General features: G+C 37.4%; 5 protein-coding genes across 9 annotated transcripts in view; 3 read left to right on the forward strand and 2 right to left on the reverse strand.

Moving 5' to 3' along the window:
• Window positions 1-26: 26 nt before the first annotated feature.
• On the forward strand, window positions 27-5,493 carry LOC113677538 (uncharacterized). Its single transcript, XM_089211250.1, has 10 exons — window positions 27-252; window positions 1,131-1,221; window positions 1,992-2,142; window positions 3,042-3,093; window positions 3,372-3,489; window positions 3,898-4,001; window positions 4,100-4,147; window positions 4,746-4,801; window positions 5,126-5,193; window positions 5,305-5,493. The coding sequence occupies exons 1-10, from the start codon at window positions 148-150 to the stop codon at window positions 5,421-5,423; spliced, it is 912 nt and encodes a 303-aa protein (XP_089067376.1). The 5' UTR covers window positions 27-147; the 3' UTR covers window positions 5,424-5,493.
• Window positions 5,494-6,189: 696 nt separating this feature from the next.
• On the reverse strand, window positions 6,190-11,476 carry LOC113677584 (centriolar and ciliogenesis-associated protein HYLS1). Its single transcript, XM_027194403.2, has 9 exons — window positions 11,288-11,476; window positions 10,876-11,031; window positions 10,571-10,674; window positions 9,135-9,342; window positions 8,885-9,037; window positions 8,357-8,420; window positions 7,849-7,930; window positions 6,850-6,879; window positions 6,190-6,485 (listed from the first exon to the last, which is right to left on the reverse strand). Exons 1-9 carry the CDS (start codon window positions 11,388-11,390, stop codon window positions 6,384-6,386), a joined length of 1,002 nt encoding a protein of 333 aa, XP_027050204.2. The 5' UTR covers window positions 11,391-11,476; the 3' UTR covers window positions 6,190-6,383.
• LOC113677524 (ribonuclease T2) lies at window positions 11,471-18,520 on the forward strand. 2 transcript variants are annotated; one of them, XM_089211252.1, is made up of 10 exons: window positions 11,471-11,660; window positions 11,757-11,829; window positions 12,582-12,657; window positions 13,613-13,677; window positions 14,425-14,497; window positions 15,104-15,171; window positions 15,556-15,669; window positions 15,853-15,901; window positions 16,596-16,667; window positions 17,298-18,520. In XM_089211252.1, the coding sequence occupies exons 1-10, from the start codon at window positions 11,501-11,503 to the stop codon at window positions 17,445-17,447; spliced, it is 900 nt and encodes a 299-aa protein (XP_089067378.1). In that variant the 5' UTR covers window positions 11,471-11,500; the 3' UTR covers window positions 17,448-18,520. The 2 variants fall into 2 exon arrangements, with proteins under 2 accessions (XP_089067378.1, XP_089067377.1); XM_089211251.1 differs by having other exon boundaries at window positions 11,478-11,660; window positions 12,579-12,657.
• LOC113677515 (alpha-1B adrenergic receptor-like) lies at window positions 18,410-19,909 on the reverse strand. Its single transcript, XM_027194334.2, has one exon. The coding sequence runs from the start codon at window positions 19,907-19,909 to the stop codon at window positions 18,737-18,739; it is 1,173 nt and encodes a 390-aa protein (XP_027050135.2). The 3' UTR covers window positions 18,410-18,736.
• Window positions 19,443-26,553, forward strand: part of LOC113677511 (triokinase/FMN cyclase) — a 13,255-nt gene continuing 6,144 nt past the window's right edge. Inside the window, exons 1-8 of one of the 4 annotated variants that reach the window (XM_027194331.2) lie at window positions 19,443-22,202; window positions 22,569-22,647; window positions 23,236-23,325; window positions 24,180-24,214; window positions 24,533-24,623; window positions 24,828-24,917; window positions 25,601-25,720; window positions 26,551-26,553. The exon at window positions 26,551-26,553 is cut by the window's right edge and continues 144 nt beyond it. In XM_027194331.2, the coding sequence (XP_027050132.2) occupies window positions 21,687-22,202; window positions 22,569-22,647; window positions 23,236-23,325; window positions 24,180-24,214; window positions 24,533-24,623; window positions 24,828-24,917; window positions 25,601-25,720; window positions 26,551-26,553 (1,024 nt within the window). In that variant the 5' untranslated portion in view covers window positions 19,443-21,686. The remainder of the gene's footprint in view (window positions 22,203-22,568; window positions 22,648-23,235; window positions 23,326-24,179; window positions 24,215-24,532; window positions 24,624-24,827; window positions 24,918-25,600; window positions 25,721-26,550) is intronic. The other 3 variants (XM_027194328.2, XM_027194329.2, XM_027194330.2) reach the window with 3 other exon arrangements.

The raw sequence follows: 26,553 nt of genomic DNA on the forward strand, positions 1-26,553 counted from the left end.
GAGATTACTACGTCGTGTATTTCCTTTTGCAGTATCCCCGAACACATGACCAAGAAACCCAACATGGCGGATGAGTAGCGCGGTGGCCTCTTTTTGCCAAACGGTTCCTCTGACAGTGGTAATTATTTGATGCTGTAAATTTATTTAATGGTCATAATGGCTTTGACTAGCCGTTTACTACGGTGTCAATCACTCATGGGATTTCGCGCGCTAATAAATCCTAGATTTACTGGTATCTTATCTGCACGTCAGGTCAGTATGATAATAAAACTTATCCGAAAACTTGAGGAGAGGAAGAAACGCGATATTCTTTTTCAGTGAAATTGAGATTGTATTTGATAGCATTATGACCCGAATTGAGGTTTTAAAGTGGCTTTCAGTGCATTTTATGAAATCAGCTTGTTTTATATAAGAAAGAAGCAAATAATTGTTGATGGTGATGCCATGCAGATTGCTCTCCAATTTTTCGGTTAATGCAAGGACTAAGTTTCTTATAATTATTTTATGGTAGTTTTCCACCCCTGGGTGTCCACTTTATATAAAAATTCCATCCTTGGGGACCAATCATGTTGTGTACCAATTTCAACAAACAAATTCTGTCAGGTGACTTCTGAGATGATAGATGGCTCTCATTTACAGTTTCACTTGGGTTTCCAATATGGAGGCCAGGTCAAATTCCTAACCTTGAGGCAGTGCTGAAATCTGAACTAAAGGAGGGGGGATCCTCTCAGTCAATATTCCATGGGTAGCCTGTCCCCCCCCCCCCCATTTTGAGGAAAACCCATGATAGGTGTGCTATACTACTAACAATAGTGGAGGGGGGTTCATACCATTTACACCTGTCATCTGGTTGAAGTTTTTTACGCAAACATTTTTTCAGTGCACCTGGCTTTAGAAAAGTAGGTAGAGGGTTATGAGTTACCTAAATCCACCAAAGACAATGAATGGACTGCAAGTGTATCCTTGGGATCAGTGACCCATAAATTTCTAAATGTTCCTAAAAAATTAAAGTGAACCATTTTCTTTTCCATTCGGATATTTCTGTGTAATTGGCAAGTGTCTCAGGAAAGGTTGAGCAGTTATGCAAGTCAGGTTTGTATGCATACTAAAAAGATTGCACTACTTTCTAGTTACCATCAACACACTGGTATCATTGTGGAAGAGCTCTTGCACCTCTGCCTAAGCCAGAACCCTTGGATATAGAAGACCTACCTTGCTATGGTATGATTGCACTCTTAATAATGAATGTGAAAAAATTATGCATTTCTGATTGGTTGAAAATAAGTGCATTCTCATATAACATGAGTGCAAAGTTATAACATGAGTGTAAAGTTATAACATGAGTGCAAATTACAAATAGCACATGCATGCTTTCCAAATTTCTTCTGCCTTGACTTTCTGTGATGTTTCATGTACATTATCAATAAGTAATTAACTGATTTCTCTTTCAATGTGGTGTAATAAGCACTTGTAAATTTTTCAAAGACTACTAATTGTACTTGCTCAATGGGCTCATGAATTTTTTTGTCTTTGAAAAATTTACTTGTGCCTATTTACACCAAATTACACTTGAAATCATGTAATTACCTATTTATATATGTACACATTGGTTGTAATTTGAACATCTGAAGATGATTTACCTTATTCACTCTCAGGAGTGACCATCATGAGTTTCACCATACATTTTTTCTGGCCCAGAAGTAAATAAATATTGAGGAGACATTTGAATTTGAATTAGTGAGTTTTAATTGGCTGAATCTCCCACCTACAAAACAGCAACAAACTTTGTGGCCATTAACAATGAACTAGGAGTGCTGGCTCATCCCACAGGACACCCAAAGCTAATAACACACCAATGTTTATGATGTACTTCTGCACTTTTTAAATTCACGTCTCAGTGTTTACATTCACACCTTCTACGACTTGTAGACTTGGGTTGTAACAAAGAAGTGTGAATTTTACTCTCTGCTGAATTTTTGGTGTTCATGCAGGTGACTTCAGTCCAAGTGTTTGCAAGTTTATTGCAACAAGAGACTATGAAAACCACAACTCAGGGATACTAGCTTGGGTCACATCCTTCACTTCAGAAAATCCTCTGGGATTGGTGGAGTTGAATGAATTTGTTTTTGGAGCCAATCCAAGGTATATTTAATTTTTTCACACAAACATGTTCAAATGTGATATTTTGGGTATGGAATTTTTTTTTACTTATTTCTATATTTGCTCACAAAGTTGGCTATAAATGGGAAAATTCCTGTGTTGGATAAATTGTTCATCCAACTAATCTGAAACTTTTTCAGCCACCTAGCGTTTTAAAAATTACAATTGATTTTTAAAAGGGAGTTTAGTGTTTATGGATATTTAGCAACTGTTAGTAGCTTCATAACAAGAAGAGTTAAGTAATGAAAAAAAGTAGAAAATGAAAAAAAAAAATTATTTTATAATAATTCCAGTTTGACCATGACATTTTTTAAAGCTTAGAAAACAGGGTTTCTAAAGAAAAGGTAGAAAACCACTTTCATTTAGACAACAATGCAGGTAATTGTCTTGTGTAGAGTTAAGTTATGGGAAGAAGGTCTGCCTTGGTAGTGACTCACTAGCTATGTGCAGGTAGGCTGAGTCAGTTGGAATTGGTGGCCGTGTTGCTGAAGGAGAGGCCCAAAGGGGAAAACTTCTCTGTTGAGAGGTGTCAAATCTAGGCTGAGGTCTGCTTTAAAGGGCATTGCAGATATTTTCTGTGAGGTCACATGCTATATTCAGCAATAAGTTGTCAAAATTTGGTTGTGTAACCCATGCTTTTTAGAGCTATGGGGCACTCTTGTCACAGACCCCTCTCAACCAAGTACTGAAATTTGTTGTCAACGTATGTCTAGATAGAGAATGTCTTATTACAAAAGGTTACTCAAACTTTTCAATATCACCAGACTCTGTGATCAAAGAAGTCACTGTGGTACTTGTTTGAGCTTTTTTATGTGTAGAAAAATTAAATGCAAATTCATTCTTTACAAAGGAATTATGATTTGATGTTTCTCCTTTTCTAGGATTGACATTTTACACAGAGTTGTTGTCTGGTGGAGAGCAAAAAATAGAGCTGTAAGTTGCAAAATATGTTGTTCTGTCTCAAAAGTGTACATAAAAGTGGTAGACAAAGGAAATATTGCTTATTTAATTGAGGGGTTGGGTTGGTCAAATGAGTCCTAGTTCCACAATAATTCACCACAGAAAAAGAAAGACTATTGGTCACTTAAATTTCATTGTAAAATCAGTTGGACACAACTTCAACTTGCACAAAAAACTGATTTTTCAGAGACAGGAAAGACTTCTCATTACAAACAGTTTACTTTAAGTGTATTCTGGCTCTTATTTTTCAGGGAACTGCAAAAGTCAAAAATCGCGCAGAAAGAAGAGGTGGTGGAAGAAAGCCTTGGAGACAAAAAGGAACTGGAAGAGCACGACAAGGCAGCATAAGAGCGCCACAATGGAGAAAAGGTGACATAATGATTGAGAACCATTTTTGCTTCTTTTCACTCTAGTTGTCAGCTTCTATTTGGGAAATGAGCTTATGCTCCTGGTGGAAGGAAGAGTGTATTTGAAAGAGTGGTCAGGTGGAAATTAACCCTTTAACTCCCAAAAGTGATTAACATGTAACTTCTCCCTGTGATATCTGTAAACTATCCAACAAACAGGTTATGAAAATTCTCAAACTTCTCAGTTAGAAGGTGTTATCTTGGTCTAATACCAAATTCACACAATCAGTTCACAAGGAAATGTGTAACAGCTAGAGGAGAGAATTAACAACAAGATCTTAAGAGTTAAAGGATTAAGCCCACACCTTTTCAATAGATTTTAGATCATAGAGAAAATCAGTTTTTAAGGTCAAAGCTTACCGTCTTTCAGGTGGTAGAGTACATGGTCCTGTGCCAAAGAGCTACAAGTATGGATTACCGAAAAAAGTCAGAAGAATGGGTCTACGTACTGCTCTCTCTGTCAGATATGCACAGGTACAGCTTGCTGGTTGTTGTTCTTGGTTTGTATTTAAACTGTGAAATTGAATCCTAATTCTAGCTTTTGACCATTTTGCTTATTTCCATTTTTACAGGGACATTTGCACATTGTAGATTCATTTGAGGATATTGAAAATGATCGGGTAGGTTTCTAGTTCAAAGGCAAACGAAAAGAAATAATTTCACATGTAGAAATCCACTTTACATTTCTCATGAATCACAATAGCGTTGAGAGTTTGTTGTTGGATTGTAGCCCCATAAATATACAAAATAGTAGTAACCCATCAAGCCAAAAAAATTTGGTTGTACAACTGTTTGACCATACAAGGTGCTACTTTTAACATGCGTGGTCAACTGTAGCACGAGCATGCCAACACCATGGCTTTGTCCAGTAGTCCAGTGGTCAGTGTACTGGGCTCTGAGTTGGATGACCTGGGTTCTAGTCTTGGCCGGGGCAAGGCGTTGTGCCCTTGAGATGTGCGGGGCAGAAAAAATGCGAGCTCCGCTTTTAGGCTTGGCTAAATCTATATATTATTTTCTTTATTCTCATCCCTTTTCTACTTGGTTATAAACTATTGTAGGGGGAAATTCTGTCTTTAGTTAATGAATTGGAGTAATGGGGTGAGGGTGTTGATTGTGGTAATCTTTTAACTTGTAGAGATTTGAACTTTTGTTTGTCCATCATTGAACAATCTCTGTGGCACAAGGTATTCAATAATTCTTTGCTGATTTAAATTACAGGATTTGATTCCAATCTTGGACAAAAGAGGCTGGACGAACGTAGTCCTGGTTGATTCGTAAGTGTTTGGTTGATCATGTTTTTTTTTTCAGGAAATTAAGTAAAATTGAAGTGAAACTGTTCTTTTTGTAAAGCCCCTTTTAAGGGCTGAACTCTTGTCTGAATAGTTATATTTATATTAAAAAAAAAAAAAAAACTATCCTAGCTAAAATCTTTGCTTTTGATACCTTCTTTGAAAGAATATCTCTTTTGTGAAAAAATTTTCTATTCACAGGGGTTTTGTTTTTTCTGATTTTGTTTTTATTTAATGAGAAGAACAAAGTGCTCACCTTTGTGAACTACATCTGAATTTCAATATAAAAACCTTTTTTTTCCCCTACAGCACACCTAATGAAATAATCACAGAGGCTGCAGAAGGGATGAAGACAGTAGATGTGCGTCATCCCAAAAGTATGTTTATGCACTCCCTCGAATCTCACCGTTGTTCTTTTTACATCTCATAACAAAATGTGCTGCTTGAATTGTGCTTCTATTGACAATAAACCTTTTCTTTCTTTTTAGACCTAGATGTCTACACAATATTACATCGCAAAAACATTGTGATGTCCTTGAAGGCTGTTGAGTTTCTCGAGGATATCCTTTGTGAAGATGATAGGATACTCGTTAACAAGTTTGACTAAGCTTTTGTTGTAGTCTTGCTTTTGCTTTGTAAATATTCTATTTCGATAGTAAATAAAAAGTTCAATTCAACTCATTGTGATTTTTCTTGCCTTGTTGAGTCTTACTTTCTTCTTACTTTCTTGTAGTCCAGAGATTTTGAGAAAGAAATCTTCTTGCATCCTTTTCATGCAATTTATCTTAACCTTTTAATCCCTGAGAGTGATTAACATCTAATTTCTCCTTACAATATTACCCCTGAATCAAACATTAAGGCCACAAGAATCAAGGAAATGATCACCAATTAACAAAACTTGGTTTTAAACAAATTCTCCTTATCAGCGCTTCAAGAAATGTATAGAGAACAGTATGGAGAATATGCACACTGATGTTAGGGTGTAAAGGGTTAACACTTTCACTCCCAAGATCTGATTGTTAATTCTCCCCCTCTAGCTGCTACACATTTCCCAGTAAACTAGAATTTGGTGTTAGATTAAGACAAAAAATTCCTTTGTCATGCTACTAACAGTTACTTTTTGATTAATAAAAAAATAAATTATGAAAAAAAACCCCATGTTTTTAACCCTTTAACTCACATGAGTGACCAAGACAATATCTCCTTACAATATCTATACAATATCAGGCAGACGAGTGATGAGAATAGCGAGAAATAACTATTAGGGGATCATTAGTTGATCCAGTGACATTCTCAGAACTAAAATCATTGGAAAATTATTAATGAGATCTTTGAAGTCAAAGGGTTTATGTATGAAGACAACAGCAACTCGGTTTTAAATAATTAATAAGTTATTTATTTAAAGAACTTGATGTGCATGTGGAAAAAATGTATGAGTAAATCTGCTAGTGAATAACCTTTTGTACATTAATGAGAGCCAAAAATTATTTATTAGTCCAATCATTCAGTAATTGGCTGTGTTATTTCTTGAAAAATTTAAAGAATGTATAGAATGCAGCAGATCACATCACACTCTGGCAAGACTAGATCTGACTTCCCATCGTAAAGCTTGTCTCTTCTTCTCTGTTGGTACAACATAGTTATTGGGAACAAAATTGCGTTGTGGTTTCTGAAAATAAAAAGGCAATATTATAGTTAAGGAGTGGTTTAAACTTTTTGCAAAAGGTACAGTTTTGCCAACTTATTATTTTCATTTAAAGGTTTTGCAAATTTATTTTCTGTCTAAGACTAAGAGTCTCCTTGTTATCTGATACACTGTAAGGTGTCCCTGAACCTTAAACAATGTTGCCTACCATATTTTCATTCAAATAAGTTGACCCATTCAGCTTTGTCTTATAAACCCTTGAATCCAAAATTCCGATTTTGGCACCTAAAAGGGGTCACAATGGCCTCATCACTTGGTGACAACTTTCTTGCTAAAAAGTATGCACATTTTCAGAATTTCATTGACTATGTATTTTATCTTAGCTCACCTCAAACACATCACATTGCAACATCTTCCCCTATGGAAAGAATTTTACAAAACAATTAGCAAACCAGGGAAGATGTAGGTGTCATTATTAGCACTCTGGCAATTAGATTTATGTACAATTCATCAAACTTAGAAAACCATGAATATCTCAAATATTTCTATCAAGGATCTGTATAACCTACAGGGCAGGCATACTTTTGGTGAATAGGTGCTTGGTAATTTCTTAACAAAAATTATAGCCACCATCTTTGATTTTTAATGGAAGCAGAAGGTTGAGGAGAGAAAGAAATTTGTACCAAGGGGGCAGTTGACAGTCAAAAATAAGGAGAGGGGTGGAGGTATGGGAACAAGGATTATCTTCTTGCCCTTCCCCTGCCCCCTAACCCCACTGTCCACTCTAACTCTAAATCAAACATGTCCGGTCAGATAAATGGCCATAGGCTTATAACATTAGCTTGCCCTAATGAGATCCCTGCACTGCAAGCTAGGATCTGCACTAAATTAACAACAAATTACATCAGAGATCAGGAAAGGCGAGTACACCACAAATGACAACTGCCATCTCAATAGTAGTTACTTACAGAAGCTACTGTTCAGTTCTCTTACTGATATTACAGTTGTTACCTTCCCTGTGTTCTGAGTGAGACAGTTCCTTTTTTATTCTGCTTTAGAGCTCTTCCTTAACCCTCTCATTCCCATGACCTCATAAGAAATTCTCCTTACTGTCTGCCATACAATTCTTAAGAAGTTAGCTCAGAGAATTTGGTATTGGATCGACTTTTAATATCAACTGATATTTTTCTTAATTCTCATCGCATTTGGGCTTGATATTGTATTGATATGGTATGGAGAAATTCTGTCTTGGTGACTCATGGGATTTAAATGGCTAAGGAAAAGCAATGCATACAGTATATCCCTGGCTTACTTCTGATTGTAGAAGGTTCTTAATTGACAGTCCTACCATTTCTTTAAAAATCAATCTATAAATAAAATTATTTACCCTGACATTCCATCGCAGATTCTTGTGGCTCTTCTCTCCTGGAGCTTTGTTTGCCTGCCATTCATACTTAAATTGGTGATATCTGCAACAAGAACAGAAAAAACAAATACATTTTATAATTACATTAACCCCTCAACCCCTAAGAGTGACTATTATCTAATTTCTCCTTACAATTTCACCCCTAAATCACAAATAAATGTCACATAAAAAAGGAAATGATCACCAATGACAGAAGCTTTAGATTGTTAAACAAATTCTCCTTGTCAGCTCCTTAGGAATTGTATTGAGAACAGTATGGAGAATGTGTCTACTGATGTCAGGGTGTAAAGGGTTAAGTTACCATAAAAAAGCATTCATTACAATATGTTCACTACACGTATTGACAAGCAATTAACAAAACAAACAAACAGACAGCAATTAAAACAAAAGCAAAAACAACAAAAGGCCTAATCACACAAGTCAACGTGTGAAAGAATTTAAAACCTGGGAAAATGGATAAAGTTCAAACCTTGAGACAGGATCTGACTTCTTTAATTGTCGTGTGTGAGGGTGACGAGAGGATGGCCTGATAACTGCAAGAGACCAGATACTTAGTGGGTTGTGAGCCATATTAACAACAGCTTACTGAAAACTGTGAGTTTCAGTATACTGGTAATATAATATCTGCTTACTGTTGATTATTTGCTCCGAAGAATAAGATAAATTGAGGATCTTTAAGGAAATTGGAAGAGAGTGTTCCAATTCCAATTCCAATTCTAATTGCAAATCAAAAAATTGAGTCATTTTTGTTAGCTTGGACGACAACAAATTTTGGAAAGCTCCAAGGAAGCTCTGCAGAAATAATTAGTTTTGTGGTAAGTGAAAAATTAAACAAAGTGTGCAGAGTATGCTTTTCAATAAAGCCCATTTCATTAATTTAGAAGCCTAACAACACTCGTGTTAACCCCAATTCTCACACCCACCCCTCCCCTAAAATATCAGCGTGTAGTGTAAATTTGTGCCAGAGAAAGAGAGAGAGAATATCAGTGATTCTTACAAGAAGGCAATCCTCTTTCAGCATAATTTTCCCAAGGTCTGAAGTTATTTGGTCCTACTTCACTATCAGTACTGATAACATCTGCATCATCTACATCACCATTGCTCAAGGGAAGATCTCGTAATCTCTGTTCTAAATCGGATATATCTGTGACTGGAAAAAAGATAAAAAACAATTTCAAAAAAACTTGAAATTTGAAAAAAATATCATGCTAAAATTTAGAAGATTTTTCATGATCTGTCAAACCTACCAGAATCATTTGTGGTAAAAGATTCATCAAATACTCTAGGTTCACCATCCTTTCGTCTCAAAACTTTTCTCTTAATATTTCTACTGCTGGTTCTGGATTGTTCTTGAGGTGAGCTCTCAACAGTGGTGGTGGATTCTCCTCTGGTTGGTGGCTTTACTGGATGGTAATGAACGTTTTCCTTGCCATATGGTTGATGATTTATCTTTGACTAACAAAGAGAAGTATTCAGTAATTTTAAATTCATATTTAACCCTCCAACTCCCATGAGTGACCAAGGCAGAATTTCTCCTTACAATATCAATGCAACATCAACCAGGTAGGTAATGAGAATACAGAAAAATATCAATTTAGGGATAATAAATAGATCCAATACTAAATTCTCTGAACTAACATTAAAAGAATTGGATGGTTGACAGTAAGGAGAATTACAAATTTGATTTGGGAGTTAAAGGGTTAATAACTCTTTATATCCTAAAATCAGTGTGCATATTTTCTACATTCTTCTCAATACAGTTCCTCAGGTGCCGACATGGAGAATTTCTTTAAAAATTAAGAGCTTTTTTGAAGGTAGTCATTTCCCTTATTCCCATAACCTTAGCCCATTAACTCCCGGAAGTGATTGACATATAACTTCTCCCTATAATTTTTAAAACATTTTCCAGCAAAACAGGTGATGAGAATATTCAAACCTATCAGGTAGAAGTCATCATCCTGATTGAAAACCAAACTCTTGTAACTAATTTAAAGGGAAATTTGTAGCAGCCATAGGAGAGAATTTAAAACTACATAGTGGGAGTTAAGGGTTAGTGTTTGATTCAGGGGTGATAGTGTAACAAGAAATTAGTCTCTCATCACTCTGAGGGTTCAAGGGGTTAAACTACATTGGTCAGAGGCAAAATAGAGTTGAAATTTTCCTTTTCAACAACACACACAAAAAAATATTCTACTCGTATGTACTCCCAAGATCAGAACTATAGAGCCCAAGAATTATCAATTTTTTCAAATCCAGGGAGAAGAATGAATTATTGATAATTTGGTTCTTGATGATAATAATGACAATGATGATGCTAATAAAGGAAGATTTTGCCAAATATCTCTCCCTATAATCAGGGTCGGCCAGGGTTTTTGGGTATTCGGTATTCAGGGGCGTTTTAAATCGGGTATACGGTATATTGCAGCTTGAATATGGGTATTCAGTACATCACTTTCTTTGAATTTCAGGTATAAAGTATTCAAAGCTTCGATTATTTTTGGGTATATTTGGAGGAATTTGGGGTATTTTGGGGTATTTTGTCGATTTTTTTTCGGGTATATTGGTATTCCACTACCCCCCCTGGCCGACCCTGTATAATATCTGATTGAGAGAAACATAAAACGAGATAATTAAGTAATCTGCCAAATAGTTGGCCGTATTCAAGTCATTATGATGAAACTACCTTGGCCAAACTTGGAGCTGATTTTGGTCGGGGGAAAACTGAGTCTTCCAAAGGGGATCTGTACCTATCAAGTAGTTGGCGTGGTTCTGTACTGCTGTCTGAAGCTAAGAAGACCAAACAAAGATCAAGAGGATGAACAGAAGTTGAGTAGATTTTACGTCAACCTCTTTTGAAGTAGGGAATTGTAATGCTAAATTTTTTAAATAACAGCGCAGACTGATGACTGTAAAGGATTATTGATATCAATTGCTTCCTGTGGTTTGTCTAATCAATAAGAACCACATCTAAAATTGATTAGTGCTTACCATCAAATGGAGATGAAGAGGTTTCTGTTCCTTTACTCCTGTCTAAATAACTGTCAGTGTAATAACTTTCATTAACTGATGATGGTGAATCTCCACTTCGAAGAAGCCCACTTTCTTCGGAAGTTGATCTTTCTGATTCAATAAGCTCTTTCAAATCTACAAAGGAAGACGAAATTTAAATGCAACATCAAGTGCGATCACATCGATCAATAAACAACGTCGATCACTTTAGCGGACTCAAAGCTTTGCAAGATGCAATTTAACTTGAAATACGACATATTACTCACAAGAACAATCTCGTTGATTTATGAAGAGAAATTTATCCAAGTCAGAATTGATTTGAGCTGAGATCAAATAATCAACATTCGAAAAGTTTCTCTAATAGAAACAATCTTCTACCACTAACACGAACCTCTTTGAAATTGTTTCAGCTTATCTCGAGGTATATGAGAGTATCCGAGTTCTTCTAGTTTCCTTCTGATCTCCTCTTCTGTAAAATCGAAGCTTTGTGCCATTATGCTCTAGGGATAAATACAACTTAGTTTACCAGAAGCTCAGTACGACTTGAAAATCAATTACAACGGTACATTAGTGTCCAGGCTTTCGCGTTAGTTGAGCATGTGGTATGGCCAACTTGACTTACGTAAACATTAATTTGAGGAGGAAATTGTGCTATTTTTGCGACATATTTTTTTGCTTGCATCGCTCACGTGAAGGAATCAGATATCAAACTGAGAAAATCACTTCTAACTTCAGTCAATTTTTCCTTATTCTGTTCCGGGAAGGTGAGAAATATTGAATTCATCCACTGTCTTTGTCTTTAACTCGAATGCCATATCTTCGTAACGTTACGATAGATCAATCTACCCTGTCTTTTGCAGAAATGCATTTCGTCTTGCCTTTGATTCTAGTTTTGTTGGGTCTGTTGAGGGTGGATTCCTTTGGACTTTTCAGGTAGGCTTTCTTCATTTACACACAGGTTTTTTTTCGTCACACCCGCGCCCGGAAATAAAAACAGTTGATAAATTGAATATTTTAAAACGTGCTTTATTATAAGCCCTAGGCAAGCGACCTGCATTGTTTAATGATAAATATTACTGGCTTTGAAGTGTAATGAAGCGAATTCGATCTCATAGAGATGCAACGTAATCTAAAGTTCACTGCGGCAGTGTACCGGAGGTAAACATAATATTTACAGTTGCAAGGTAAAAACTTCATCCCCCCATCGATTTTTATCACCCAATCCCGAATTTTAAATTTGTTCCCTACTTTTTTTTCTCACACTCTTGTGTAAACGTAGCCGTTATTTATGGCGATAGGACTGAGTGGAGTCCAATCCGGTCTATAATCATGTGAGTGATGAAAAGAATCACATGGCTGCGAAGCAGAATCTGATTTGTTAATTACAAAGTCTGGTTAATTACCAATTAATCAAAGCTATGACAAAATTTGAGAAATAAACCAGCCATTACATATATGTTTTCATGGAAAACAACAGTTGACTCGGCTAAATGCGCGGCAGCGGAGTGGACACATCACACTTACTGTTCCATCACTCAGGCATGAAGCATACACTGCCCAATTACAAGCATGAGGGGTGTACTGTCCTCTTAGTGCTCATTGTTCATAATTGATGTATCATAGATTTTAAATAATTTTTAAGGTCATTTAATTAATTCTCATTTACATTTAATTATGATCAGCAGCCCAGAATATGAAGATGATGTTGATTTCAACCTGTTCATTTTTACTCAGTGGTGGCCACAGACACAATGTTATCAGGTTAGAATGCTTGTGGTTAAAATTATATCATATTGACATCTAATCCCTCCCCTCCTTGTCAAGCTCCTCGCTTCCCATCGACAATCAAGGAGAGCCTATAGCAAATAAACAACTAAGGGGAGAGAGATTGGGAAGCAATGAAATACTTATTATTGTTAAATGTTTACCTCCTTTCCCCTGTCACTGTCAGTGGTGTCATTTTTGCTACACCTTTAACTCTTTAACTCCCAGACCAAATTTGTAATTCTCCTTGCTGTCAACCATACAGTTCTTAAAATGTTGGTTCAGAGAATTTAGTATTGGATCAACTTATCATCCCTGAATGTATATATTTCTTTATTCTCATTACTTATCTGGTTGATATTGTATTGATATTGTAAGGAGAAATTCTCTCTTGGTCACTCATGGGAGTTAAAGGGTTAAGTCATCTTAGACTTTCCTCTATTTCACCAATCAAAATAGCACAACATCAAAAAATTTAAAACTTGCTTGTCACATCACATGCCTGCTATATACCTGAGTTGATTTAAGTTATCAGTTTATAACTTTGCCCAATGATGTTTAGCTCAAGGTCAAACCATGATATTATCATAAATTTTAAAAGATTTCTTATTTTAGTATGTTAATATGTTTTACAATTTTTAACCTGGAAACTAATTGATATTGCATGTTATTACAGCTTGTAATTAGGTTTTAATAGATTGTATACATCATTTACACTTTTTATTTATGGGAATTGTCACATATAGAGATAACCTCACGATTTCCATTTCAAGAGGTATTTCTGTTGTTATTATTATTTGTATCTCTTGAATGAAGTATTGTATTGAATTGTATTTTATACTATTTTTGATTTTGATTTCTTTGTCCCACACTTGTGACAAGATGAAAAACATCTTTCTTTATTCTTCTATTTTTGATTTGTTGTTTGTGTTTGTGTTTTTTGGTTTTTAAGGCTGCTGTAAAGAACAAGACCTGCGTACCTTCAGGAATTTCTAAATGGACAATCCATGGCTTGTGGTACAAATTGTCTTTTTTTTAAAATCTTTATTACCCCATCGTCATCATTGACAAAAGAAATGATAATATAATTAATATATAGTATGGTAAATTAGCACAGAACAACAACATCTCAAAAGCTTTTTACTCATCATCTTTTTGATTATTACTATCATCAGTATCTTTACATGTGTACAGATCTGGTAATGTGTTCTCTTTTTTCTTGACACTCGACAATCAATTGAATGGGGGCAGGGGATGGGAAGAATGCAGGAGATGGGTAAGGATAGGTCTGAAAGTGCACTATCTGGGAAGAGGATCAGGGGAGAAATAAAACAATGTTGTGAAAGAAGGTGCTGGGTGTCAAAAGTGCAGGGGAGCGGGAGCACTGCATAGGAATAAGGTTGTAGCCAGGATTTTTTTACTAGGGGTTGCACAGTTTTTCATGAGGTGAAGCTTCTTATGATTGGTGCATGTATTTTCCATTGTATAGGGTTTGTGCTAAGTAGAATTAAAGGGCATTCATTCATATTATGAAAAGGGGGTCACTGGCATGTTAGGACTATCCCCATGCTCTGCATTCTGGGAAAAGGAAAGATTCTCATCCCCAGGTCTCTCTCCCTTCCCTGTGTAGAATTCCCCCACCCATCCCACCATCTAGACACCTGTCTTCAAGAATCATGAAACCATCAAAGAGAAAATTGAAGATTATTTGCAGCAAATTCCTGCTAAACTCATACCTAACAGATAATTTTTCGTTCCTTGCAGGCCAACTATTGGTACAGAACATGCACCTGTGTATTGTAACAAGTCCTGGCCCTTTGATGAGGAAAGCATTGAGGTAATTTAAATTCAAGACTCAAAGGCCTCTTCATCAGGATTTTTTCAGAAATCATTGTACCTGAGGTTTGGTATTCATGGGCGTTGGGGCTCTCAGGCATGGTGATACGTTTTTCAAACCCCAACTTAACTCTTCAGCACCCTTACCCCTCATTTATACACCCCCACCTGTCCTCCCTTACTCATAAGCACATCTTTTGGCAGACTGTAAAATGTTTCCGCCTATTTCCCCTCTAATATACATGAAAAAAATTATACATGTCTGATCGGCTGAAAACAAGTGCATCTTTCATGTAACTTAAGTGAAAAGCTGTAACACGAGTGAAAATTATGGCAGTGTGCACTGCTTAAATTTCATCTGTCTTGACTTTCTTTGTATGTTTTTCATGTAAATTATTAATAAGTAACAACATGCATTGAAAAATTTACCCGTGCTTATTAACACCCAATTGCACTCGAAATCATTTTGTTACTTATACATACAAGCCCTTTTCAAAGATATCTGCAACTGATGTTAACAGAGTTTGGCCGTTGTTTGATTATGAATTTTGATTTGAAATGATGGTTGTACATGGCAACTTGAGAGTATGTTGCATCCCTTTTTTAGGATTTGAAACAAAAATTATTGCTTCAGTGGCCATCTTATGAAACTCCTGGTGATGATGCGGGATTCTGGTAAGGGTGTGGTGGGTATGTTGTGTTCATACGTGACAAAGTGTGACATCAAGTGAGCTCAGCTACAACAAGTGTTACTGTCTACAGCCCTCATAAACAGCCCTGAGTGATAACTGAAGCAATTACTATTCACCTTTTTGCCGCCGAAAAGACAAAATCGCTCGTCAATAGTTTAATTTCCGACCATCATGTTTTTGGAGAATTGATAGAAATGATCTAATTTTTTGCTTCTTTTGTGGCATGTAATAAAACAGCTGTTCTCTTCGTTGTCTTGAAAGTGGTGGGTATTTGCCTCATCTTTGGCGAATAAATATTTATTTTTTACGTGTAGAAGGTCTGTTTTATCAGGCTCTCCAGTTTTTTTGTTCTTTCCTTCTTACTCAGGAAACACGAATGGGAGAAGCATGGCACGTGTGCAACCAATCTTTCATTCTTGAACTCTGAGCACAAATACTTCCAAGTCAGCCTGTCGATGAACATCATGTACGACATTTTCGGGTGAGGAGTGAGCTAAACTGAAACCAAAAATTCATTATTTTGGTAGACTTGATCCAGCAACTGGTCGAAACTGGTCCTCTTTTTGGTTGTGGGAAACTTCTTTGTAGCTTTATTGACATTTTTGTCTTCGCTTTTTTTTTTATGGTTTTTGGTTTTTGAGTTTATGTTTCTTTTTTTCTGCAGTGCTCTAAAAAAGGGAGGAATAGAACCAACAGGTGACAAAACTTACCAGGTAGGGAATTTGAGGTGAAATTGCTCATGATTTTTTACGACTTTGAGAGGTTTTCTCAAGCATCGTGTTTCACCTGATCTGTTCCAAAAAGCGGCCTTTTGTAGCTGATGTAACCCAGATTGGATGAATTGGTGTCCCTTATCTGAGGAGAGTCTGAGCAACAGAGTGTCTACGCTTTGCCGTGTTTTGTGCAGACAGTGGTTTGCCCGTTTTCCCAGACTCGGCCCCAGCTCTTGTCACTTTTCCCCCTCGCTTTCCTCCGTTTTCCCGCTCTCGGCATTTCTGGTAATAAATGCTTCTTTTTTCTCTTTAACTTGACACTGTCTCAACATTCGTACCTTTTCCTGTTACCCTTTTCTGACACAAGTCATCTCCGATACGTTTTCTTTCATTTGGCCGTTAATCTAAGCAAGTCATGTGTTCCCACGCTGGGCAGCGGGAAGAAACAAATTTTGCCTGCACGTGGCGTAGGCAAGGAACACGTGTTTTCCCTCATTCATCAGTGAAAGAGTGTAAACAGATGAATGCAATAAGCTACTGAATAGTTCATATTTTCATTTCTGTCTAAGGTATTTCTTTGTCGTTGAAATGCAAAAAAAAAATTCAGTGGAGACGAGATATCTTGTGGACAATCATGAATGGCTAACTGAAATCATGATTTTCTTAATTAGTTACTTGTCCTTTTTGCTTCAAGGTGGGAGATATTGACGCTGTCCTGTTCGAGTTTTTTCAAGTTCATCCTACAGTCTACTGCCTGCCTATCAAGGTAAGAAAACTACCCATTGTTTTTTCATCTATTGTAAATGTTTGATTCCTTGCGAATTCGTTTAGGGGCGGTATCACAGCTGTACAGGAAGCGCCAAGCGCCGAGCGTAAGATGGAGTGACGGAAAGGATTATTATTATATAAATCGTTGGCAGCGCCCGTGGGCGATATGAAATGAGTCCCGTGTTCTGATTGGCTACCCGAGAGGGCACTATGGGCCTATCTCGTCCGCTAGAGATTGCCCGCTTTGATCCCGCGCGACAAAAAAATTGCTTGGAGTGGACTTATAAAGTTCGTAATTTTTGGGCAACGCTGGCAATGGAGTCGCAAAAAGCAAAACAAAGAAATCAGAAACGATTCTCGTGGGTTTATTGTGCTACAAACATAGGTGGCTTTCTTTCCCGGCTCTCGAAATCAATTCTGAATTAATTTCGAAATAAAAACGGAAAAAAAGAAGGAGACTAATATTCAGCCATCTTGACTGAACAGACTTTGTCAAAAACGCATTTTTAACATATAAGTGATCGCAAGAAGGATCTTTGGACGAGACAGGATCTAAAACGTTTGGGACAGAGTGTATTTCAGCCTTTAACGTGTGTCTTCCTTTCTTTTTTGTGTTTTACTCTTGTAGCATTCTGTGCAGATGTTAAGCTATGTGGAGTTGTGTTTCAACAAATCTCTGACGCCAATTAATTGTTTGAACACCACCGCGAACTGTGATCACGAAAAGCCCGTGCAGTACCCATCAATCATTCACGCTGGACTGGAAAGCGTGGTCTAGCGTCCATCGTTATGATAAGATCAGATTTAGATGTAGAAGTTAGGACTTTTTCTCATTTTTTTTACAGGTAGAGAAAAATGACTCTTAAAAAAAGTTCACAAAAGATCAAGTTAGCGAAACCATAAAAAAAAAACTAATGAAAACAGCTTTTAAAAATTCTAAATAATTAGGAGTAGTTTTTTGTCTAAGAGACATTTGCAAACGTTAGATAGACAGGTTTGAGGACGAGTTATTTTTGTAATGGTCTGGAAAACCTTTCACAAGCCTTACAAACAACGTGACCGTATCAAATTAAAAGATTTCTGCGTCCTTCTTAGCATGTAGTTTACTTCATTTAGTTGAGCGACAAAAAAATTCAATTACAGCAAAACCTCGTCTTGAAAGAGCTGCATTGAGGTTTGTGCTGCTTGGAGAATCTAACGAAAGTTTTAAAGCTGGCGCGAAGCTTTAAACAACTACAGGTGCTTTAATTCAAGACTTCGTTGTTTTTTTACTATCATGCGGGAGAAAATCTGGAGCTCATGCATAATCCATTTGTAAAATAGGTATTCAGTAAAGTGATTAACCTAAAAAGTGTGAGCTTGCGAACGAATAAGCCCGCAACCAATAGCCTTCTTGTTAAGTTTTAAACGACAAGTAGATTTATTCCGAAACAATTCGATTATTTTCTCTCGATTTCTTTGCGTGATAGCAGATAAGGGTGAAATAGAAATCTGGAGGTCATAATTTGATTGTTGATTAATATCCCGGTAGTAATTTGTAGGATTTTAGTACTTCGGGGTTCTTTGACGTCATGATCACGTTTTCGAAATTCAAATTTGTTTGACTTGAAGATGCGATGACTCTAACCTTAAACCGTCTGATTTTGCTGTCGCTGCTCACTGAGCAGCAAAGAACTCGTTAGCGAGGTAGGCTTTGCCCGTATGTTCGTATGCATGATTAAGTAAAAATATTAGCTCTTCTTTTTGAACGAAAGGATGACTTTAATTATATATATGTTTTTATTGAATCAGTCAATGGAAAGATGAAAAGGGTGAAGAATTAAATAAACTTTCTGATGAATAGAAGAGAAACGTGGTTTAGAGTATATTAGCACAATGGTTTTCCACCGATTCAGTTTGAGCCAACCTTGTCCACTTGTCAGTAATTCCTTTTATCACAGTTTACGGCTTCTGCTCACAGGTAGACGATGATTGCCTTTGATACTGAGACATTTTTGAGACGGTTTATTCTTGGGGAGAAGAGTGGAAAGTACTCGCTTAATGTGCGGTACATCTCCGACTTTGACGTCACCGAATTGATAAGCTCATGTTGGTCGCAGCCCTGCCTCTGTTCATGTTTGGCTCGCAACAGATTATCCTTCGAAACGCGCGCTGAAAATCTTGGTGCAAAGCGCCGTATAACACAGGGTTCACTGCCGCGTTGAAAAACACCAACACGGTCGAGCTGTACTCGAGCGCGCGTGGGACGGCTTTGCGGCTCACGAAGATCGCCCAGAGGTTCGCGATTCCTCGCGGAATCCAACAACAGACGAACGCCAAAACAACTGCAAGAAGCACTTTTGTGACTCGGGCTTCCATTAATTTACGACGTCTACTTCGTTTCGCTCGAGTGGACGCTGATGATTGTTCGCTAAGATCCGAAAATCCTGAATTAATAATGTTATCTGTTGATATGGAGAGATTGTCAAAGGATATTGTTCTGGGTACGTTCTCCTCTCCGATGTTGCGACTAATTGTTGATTCACTTCTTTCCTTGTCCAAATTCTGTGTCAATTCTAAGCTAAATGTTTGCTGGAATATTCGCTTCCCTTGCGATCGCATATGTTTGTAGACTCCTAGATACAGCACTGCGGAGAGAATGGATGGTATAAAGTAACATACAACATGCACAGTGATCGCATAGGCCATATTCGCGGACCATAGTATGTTGCAAAATAAAGTGCCTTGTATGAATCCGAGCTTGCCCCATCCATAAAACGGAAGCGTAGTCCAGATTAAAGAAAACAACCATCCTAGCAGCACAGTGCATATAGTACCTCGCTTGTTGCAACGAGTTTCATACGAGTGAGGGTAAGCCACAGCGATATACCTATTTACGCTGATGTGAAACAGGGCCAAGATTTGACCAGCAGTTAAGAAAGCATTTATGAAGCCCGTGAGACGACACACTACCCAAGGCAAAACCCATTCTTGCGTGACAGCTAGCGTCATAACAAACGGCACGATTGAAACGGTGATCGATAGATCCACCAAAGCTAGGTTCACAACAAGAATAGCGGCCGTAGTTCGTAGGCTTTTTGTGCGGTGCACAGCCAAGATCACCAAGACGTTTCCGAAAATTGCAAACACCATTGTGCAACCCATGGCGACAACAGACAGCAGTGAGGCGACCGAGATTGAATCGGCAACCGGAGAAGCGGTGGTATTAGAGAAAGATGTAAACGAAGTTGCGGTCTCCATTCGATGGCGGCAGTCAATATAGAACAGAGATGATATTGTCGTTAGTACTTACAAAGCAAACATTTTTTCACCCACAACTGGAACGAGAACGTGAGAGTTTTGCGTCAGTCAAAGCTGAGGGCATCAGATTGATTGTCGCAATGTCTTGTGATGATCCAACGTTCTGAGAATTGACAAATTAGCAAATTCTTTTGCCACCCACGAACATCCGGGAGAAAAAAAGTGTTGTACTTGCGTACGGATTGCCCTTTCGCCTCGCTTCTGCCCTGTAAATACAGAACCGGTCTTTGCACGATCAGAAAGCGTTAATTTGGCTTACAGACTTCCTCTACCTAAATCTTGGTTTTAAGTTCCATGAGATTATAAACTGACTAATATCCAAATTTAGCGCAAGTAACCCTCAGGTGTACTTTTGTCACTTCCGTTGCAAGAAAATTAACGAGGGAAGCTACAAAATATCATGGTTGCTAATTATTATGGATTCATCGGCCAGACAGTGCTCTAACTCACATAGGTATAGCAAAACACGCTTCCATATTTTCAGTTTTTTAGAAAATGCACAAACCAACACTAAGACCCAATTTCTTTTCCCATGCGTCATTACTTAAAGGAGCAATTTGCTTCTGTTAGAGCTATTAATTTACGAACGTCATATTCATTGTAAGAGTTTTGTAATAACAAATTAAGGAAATTAAAAACAAGGCTTTAACGCGGCAAGAGGTTTGTTTTACCTTCTTTAATTTTTGGTTGAAGCCCTTGAGAAAAGAAATTTCCTTTCTACGGAGCTAGTAAAAACTTGAGTTGACAGATATTTCCCCCTTGTCAAACAAAGATAAACAAGGCTGTAAATGAGACTTGTTTTGATTTGCGCAACCTTTGGTAAAGGTATATTACATTTGTACAAGCAGGAGACCTCTATACGTAAGATGTCAGTAATACTTATCAATGACACGAAAAAAATTCCATCGAGTGCGCTTGGGTTTGTCATAATTTGAACTAATATCAAGTTCATACATGAAAAAATTACGATAAGGAAATTTAATAGTTCATTTGAGGAAGCCCTCTAAGTTGTGAATTAATTAGTATACTAATGTTGCGTCCGACCCAAGGATTTCCGACATTTATTTAAGATATATCTTAACGATGAAAAAAAATCGTGCACAATCCTTATATGGATGAAATATAATCGGAACCCCTTTGTATCAGATATGAGTCTTGTGATTATTTCTTTGTTTAAGGCAAAGAACAAATCAGTAAGGATTTGTTCCAAATCAATGTCGGTTTTTTTTCTGTAACTTGAATCCAAGAAAGAAGTAATCAGGTGACGTGAAAAAGACTTCTGTCGCGTTGTACTTTGAATCGGGGTAAAGAGGGTAACTGGATCATCTATCATCGATTATTTTCATTTTTTCCTTTTTTTGATGATTTATGATGGACAAAATTGGAAAATAAGAAAGAAATACAGTGTTGGAATGTGAAGGTTTCGTTGTACTACCGAAAAACATCCGTTTGTGATATATTGCTTCCCTTAAAAAAAGTGTTATTCATCTTTAAATCTCTCGGTTATCAGGCGGGCTGTGATCAGTCAGTTTTTTACAAATTGCAAAATGATAAGAAACTGGACTTTTCCTGATACAAATGTAAAGAAAGAAGCTGAAAAACGCAAAATAAACGGGAAATTTCCTGCGTGTAATCCGAATCGGTTATGTCACGCGAGTGTTATGTCACGCGTGTCTCGCTAACCTCGATCTAGCAATCCCTTCACTCTCTCGGCAAAATGGCAACCGATGAAGAATCAACCACTTCCAAGAAGCTGATCAATGATCCTTTAGATGCGGTAGATGAGGCTTTAGAAGGTATCGTTTTAGCCAATCCTGGGTTAAAGTTACTAAAGAATCATCGGGTTATTATCCGAGAGGATGTGAACGAAATACGAAAGGCAGGAAAGGTAACCCTCATCTCAGGAGGTGGAAGCGGTCACGAGCCATCGCATGCCGGATTTGTTGGAAAAGGGATGTTGACAGCGGCTGTGGCTGGAGCTGTTTTCACTTCTCCACCAACGAAATCCATCCTTGTTGCAATAAGAGCTGTTGGACTCGGTAACAGGGGAGGAACGCTATTGATTGTGAAGAATTACACTGGCGATAGGTTGAATTTCGGATTTGCCGCTGAGAGGGCGAAGGCCGAGGGGATAAAAGTCGATATGGTGGTGGTTGGTGAAGACTGTGCTCTCACTAGTAAGGACAAGACAGCAGGAAGGAGGGGGCTTTGTGGAACTGTTCTGATCCACAAGGTAAACTTGGGATGAAACAAAAGCTCAGCTGATGTGCATGTGACTCAGCCCCTCCCCTTCCCCCTCAACCCTCTTCCCCTCTCCCCTCACTCCCTTCCCCTTCCCATCTCTGTTTTTTAAAGCAGTAAGATGCTATTATAGAGACTACCTCCTCCACACCAGTATATCCTGAGAATTCTAAGCCATTAGAGACCAAAAGACTTTATATTCCCCTTGTCTAACTATCCCCTCTTTTGCCTATAAGCTTACTTCAAAACTCCCCCTCTCTCATGATTTGCAAAATTTAGCATGAGTCCTGGTTATTTGCATGATGAAATTTAGTATTTACGCATTGGAGTAATGTTCTGTTTTATTTTCAATTTGTAGATTGCAGGTTCACTGGCTGAGGAAGGCAAATCTCTTGAGGAAATCTCACAAGTAGCCAAGGCCGCAGCCCAAGCCATGGGTATTTCACCTAACTTAATCCTAACTTTCTCGTGGGTGAATAATGTATACTTATTGACTGAATGAGGATACTGGACTATTAAATACTTGGCTAGGGGTCATGATATAAAGACCCTATTGCTAGTATGACTAATATGTACATCATGACGGAGAGCCACATATTTTTCTGTTTGGGCCTGAACCTAACTCAGTCAATGCACATTAATCTTATGGCCATGCCTCTCTCTTGTTTGCATCTCACAGAGCTGTTAGTATGGCTTTTTATATCTAAAAATTCACATTTTATGCATTCATGCACATGCCAAAATCCACTGGCAGATCCAGAGTGGGTGGGGTGGATGGGGATCAAGGCTTTTGGCTTTAGAGTGAATAAGAAACTTCTGTGTTTTCTGAATCAAACTTTTGATTCTACCCTCCCCACCCATATTGTAAATTCCTTGATCTGTCCTCTGAAATCTTGCCATCCTAATATAGAAACCAAGCAGCTTTTGACTGGAAATTCACAGTAAATCAAAGGCCAAAGCACCTTACATACCCTTTGGATGTTATTTTTCCATGCTTTACGTGGCTTATCAACATTCTTTATCAGGTACCATTGGTGTTAGTTTGGCTCCATGCAGTCTCCCAGGATCTTTGCCATCCTTTGTATTGGGCAGTGATGAGATGGAGTTAGGACTGGGTAGGACTTTTTCTTTTCCATTTTCTTATCTCTAATTATCATCAAGATCAATGATTCTGTGTGATTTCCCCCTTGAAATTTAAATAAAGTACCGGCATGTGACTTAAAAATTTGCTCTGTACTTGTGCCAAGTGGCCAATCTAGCAGGAGCTTTATTCTAGTTTCCACAGCATGAAGCAATGATGAGATGCCTGTTCATTGCAAGATTACCCCTCCCCCCAACATTTCATAAGGCTTTCCCGACGATTCACTGGTGCCCACTTTAATCCTGGGTGGAGAGAAGCATGGTGGGTTATGTCTTGAACCCAGACCTCTGGAACTAGAGTCCAGTGCTCTAATCTTCAGACCCTTACATCTCCCACAACATGTGACTAAACATGAGGCAAATTATTAAACTGTAGCTTGTATGGTTATATTAATACTGCATGAATTTTCTTACTCTTTATGATAAATATTAAAATCTTATTGGTTAAGCTACTTGCTGTATGTAGAGTGACTAAAGTGAGTCTATAAGGTATAATTATTCAATAAAAGCGTGAACCTGTCTTGTTGTTGAGTTTTAAAGGACTTCTATGTAAATAATAAGATTATTCACTCTCAAACTCTACTCATTATAAATAGTGTTTGGCTTTAACCCTTCAACTCCAGAAGTGATTAACATGAAACTTCTCCCAATAACATCCATATATTATCTGGCAAACAGCAAACAAAAATACCCAACTCGTCAGATAGAAGTTGTTTTCTTGATCTAATACCAAATTCGCCTGACTTATTTGCCAAGAATTGTGTAAAAGCTGAAGGGGAGAATTAACAATCAGATCTTGGGAGTTAAAGGGTTAATTTGCTTTCCACAGGTATACATGGAGAACCTGGTGTCAAGAGGGTGAAGGTAAAGAGCCAAGTCTTTTCCTGCTGAAAAAGAGACGCTTCAGAGTTTTTTTGTATTGATTCTGTATCATAGCACTCAGAATCTGCACAAAGTATTTGCCCTTACACCTCAATTTCTGCTAACTAGGAGTGACCAGTGCAAGAGTCCACTCAATTTATCTGAGCCTAATCTAGTTTAAAAACCCTGTTACCAAGTTATTTAGCCCTCTAGTTGATGGATGTCTCTAATGCTGACTTTGCTTTGTCTGTTGATAACTTGCAATGATATGTTTGTGACTGTACATTTACATAGTGATATCCTGTGCTTGCCTTTTTTCAGCTTGAAAAGGCAGACCAAGTTGTCAAAACCATGATTGACCACATGTCAGATGTTCAGAGTGGTGCAACATACAAGCTCGGTCTAAAGAAGGGTCAGCTTATTAAAATTCCACAGCATGAGATTCAATAGCATCTGGTTGACTTGCTAATAAGGGCAAAGTTACTTGGCTTTTTTCACATACTGAACTATAGGAATTAGGTCTTACTGATTTAAATCAAAACTATAAAGTACATGAGAATTTTCCATTTTTTTTTACAACATTCTCACAATTTTATTTTGATTTGGTGTTCAACAGGTGACAGGGTGGCTCTTGTAGTAAATAATCTAGGAGGAACATCTGTTCTGGAGTTAAACATTGTTGCAAGGGCAGCCATAACATACCTTAGTATGTAGTCTGAGAGAACTATTGCTGATGAAAATTCTCTTGATAACAGCCTCTTATGGTGACAGTCATGCCATCAGTCTTCCATTAGCAGGCAACTCATCAGAAATGATATAAGATCCAGGGGATCATTCTATATATATTTATTATTTTATTATGTCCCTCAGTAAGTATGTGCACTGTGATTAGTCAATTTAATAAGGCTGCATTTCACTGCATGTCCAGCTAAATTCAATTGAATTGAAATCTTCCCCTTCTATTTGAAACCAAAGATGTAATTCTTACTCACATTGTTTTCTCAGTCTGTACTGTAAGTTATGGATCCAAACTTCCCTTTTTTTTTTGGCTCTGAAATATGTGTGCTACAATTATTATCTTTGGTAGATAGTACAATTACTGCAAAATGTATATCTTCAGGAAATGGCCTTGAAGATCCCTCAAAATAAATGAAAAGGGGATATGAAATGCCAACAAAACATGCCCTACCTTTAAAAGCAATAATATTGTAGTTAGATCACTTTTGAAGAGGACATGACCCTCTGAAGGATACCCAACTCTCTAACTCTCTAATGAGCCAATGTCTCTTTTGCAAAGGAATAACATGAGAGCACCTTTTCTACAGCTACCAGGTGATTGCAAGGTATTCCTTATTTTTATATAGCAAAATCTGAATTTTTTTTACTCAGCTCAAGGGAAAGAGGTGAAAGTTGATCGGGTTTATGTTGGAAGTTTTATGACCTCATTAGAAATGGCTGGAGTATCAATCACTTTGCTTCACTTGGACAAAACTAGGGTGGATTGTTTGGGTAAGTGTCTCCTTGCAACAACCTGATCATTAATGCATCATAATGATAATTTTATTCCTCAGCAGAAAAATATTCCTGTGTAATTTAGTTCTTTCTTGCCTCCCCCCCCCCCCCCCCCCCACTCACAATCAAGTTAATTATCTCCTGAATGAGATAAGTAAGTAATTGTTGCAAATGATTTTCTTTTTTTTCTTTCAATTGATAATTTTTATGTGGGAGATGAGTTAGCTATGGGCCATGGGCAGTTTGAGTGCTGGGCAGAGTCATTGTGCTCTGTTCTGGCAAGACACATAACTCCTTAGTTTTTTTAATCTACTGGAATATTAATGGCAAGTGAATGGTCCAAGAATTTTGGTGAAATGAGGTATGGGGGGGCAGTGGGGTGGGGTGGAATAGATATTGACTAATTCTGATCTGGGATGAGGAGCATTACCTCCAAAGGCTCAACAATGTCTCTCCAAGATCTAAATGTAAATTTTTGTCACTGTCTGCTCTACATCTCTTATTATTTTAGCTCTGAGAGGCTAGTGTGAATCAAACGGTTTACCTTAATAAATTTTTTTTTCTCTCATTTCCTTTTTCCATGTATATTCATTGATATTTTAAGGTGAAATTCCTTTTTGGTACTCTTGGGAGTGAAAGGGTTAATTCATGTTGCAAAAACTGGAATAAAATATGGGCTGTGTGAGCCAATTTGGTATGGCAGACAGCTTAATTTACTTTATGAACACTTATTGTGGAATTAAACATTTTTTACATTTCCCACAAAATATGATTTTTTAAAATCCATTTGGTTTTTACATCAAAACATGCATATATTTCCTGCACAGATC

The sequence above is a fragment of the Pocillopora damicornis genome, chromosome 7, assembly GCF_964200805.1.
Source record: "Pocillopora damicornis chromosome 7, jaPocDami1.2, whole genome shotgun sequence".
NCBI classification, from domain to species: domain Eukaryota; kingdom Metazoa; phylum Cnidaria; class Anthozoa; order Scleractinia; family Pocilloporidae; genus Pocillopora; species Pocillopora damicornis.

Bases quoted from the DNA above. Each gene is read 5' to 3' on its own strand.
- LOC113677538 (XM_089211250.1), top strand. From the start codon at position 148: ATGGTCATAATGGCTTTGACTAGCCGTTTACTACGGTGTCAATCACTC. The intron at 1,222-1,991 runs GTATGATTGCAC...GTGTTCATGCAG, and splicing joins AGAAGACCTACCTTGCTATG to GTGACTTCAGTCCAAGTGTT. The intron at 4,002-4,099 runs GTACAGCTTGCT...CCATTTTTACAG, and splicing joins TCTCTGTCAGATATGCACAG to GGACATTTGCACATTGTAGA.
- LOC113677584 (XM_027194403.2), bottom strand. From the start codon at position 11,390: ATGGCACAAAGCTTCGATTTTACAGAAGAGGAGATCAGAAGGAAACTA. The intron at 9,038-9,134 runs GTAGGTTTGACA...TCTTTTTTCCAG, and splicing joins TTTTACCACAAATGATTCTG to TCACAGATATATCCGATTTA. The intron at 8,421-8,884 runs GTAAGAATCACT...GGTCTCTTGCAG, and splicing joins TGAAAGAGGATTGCCTTCTT to TTATCAGGCCATCCTCTCGT.
- LOC113677524 (XM_089211251.1), top strand. From the start codon at position 11,501: ATGGCCAACTTGACTTACGTAAACATTAATTTGAGGAGGAAATTGTGC. The intron at 11,830-12,578 runs GTAGGCTTTCTT...AATTATGATCAG, and splicing joins GATTCCTTTGGACTTTTCAG to CAGCCCAGAATATGAAGATG. The intron at 13,678-14,424 runs GTACAAATTGTC...CGTTCCTTGCAG, and splicing joins TGGACAATCCATGGCTTGTG to GCCAACTATTGGTACAGAAC.
- LOC113677515 (XM_027194334.2), bottom strand. From the start codon at position 19,909: ATGGAGACCGCAACTTCGTTTACATCTTTCTCTAATACCACCGCTTCT.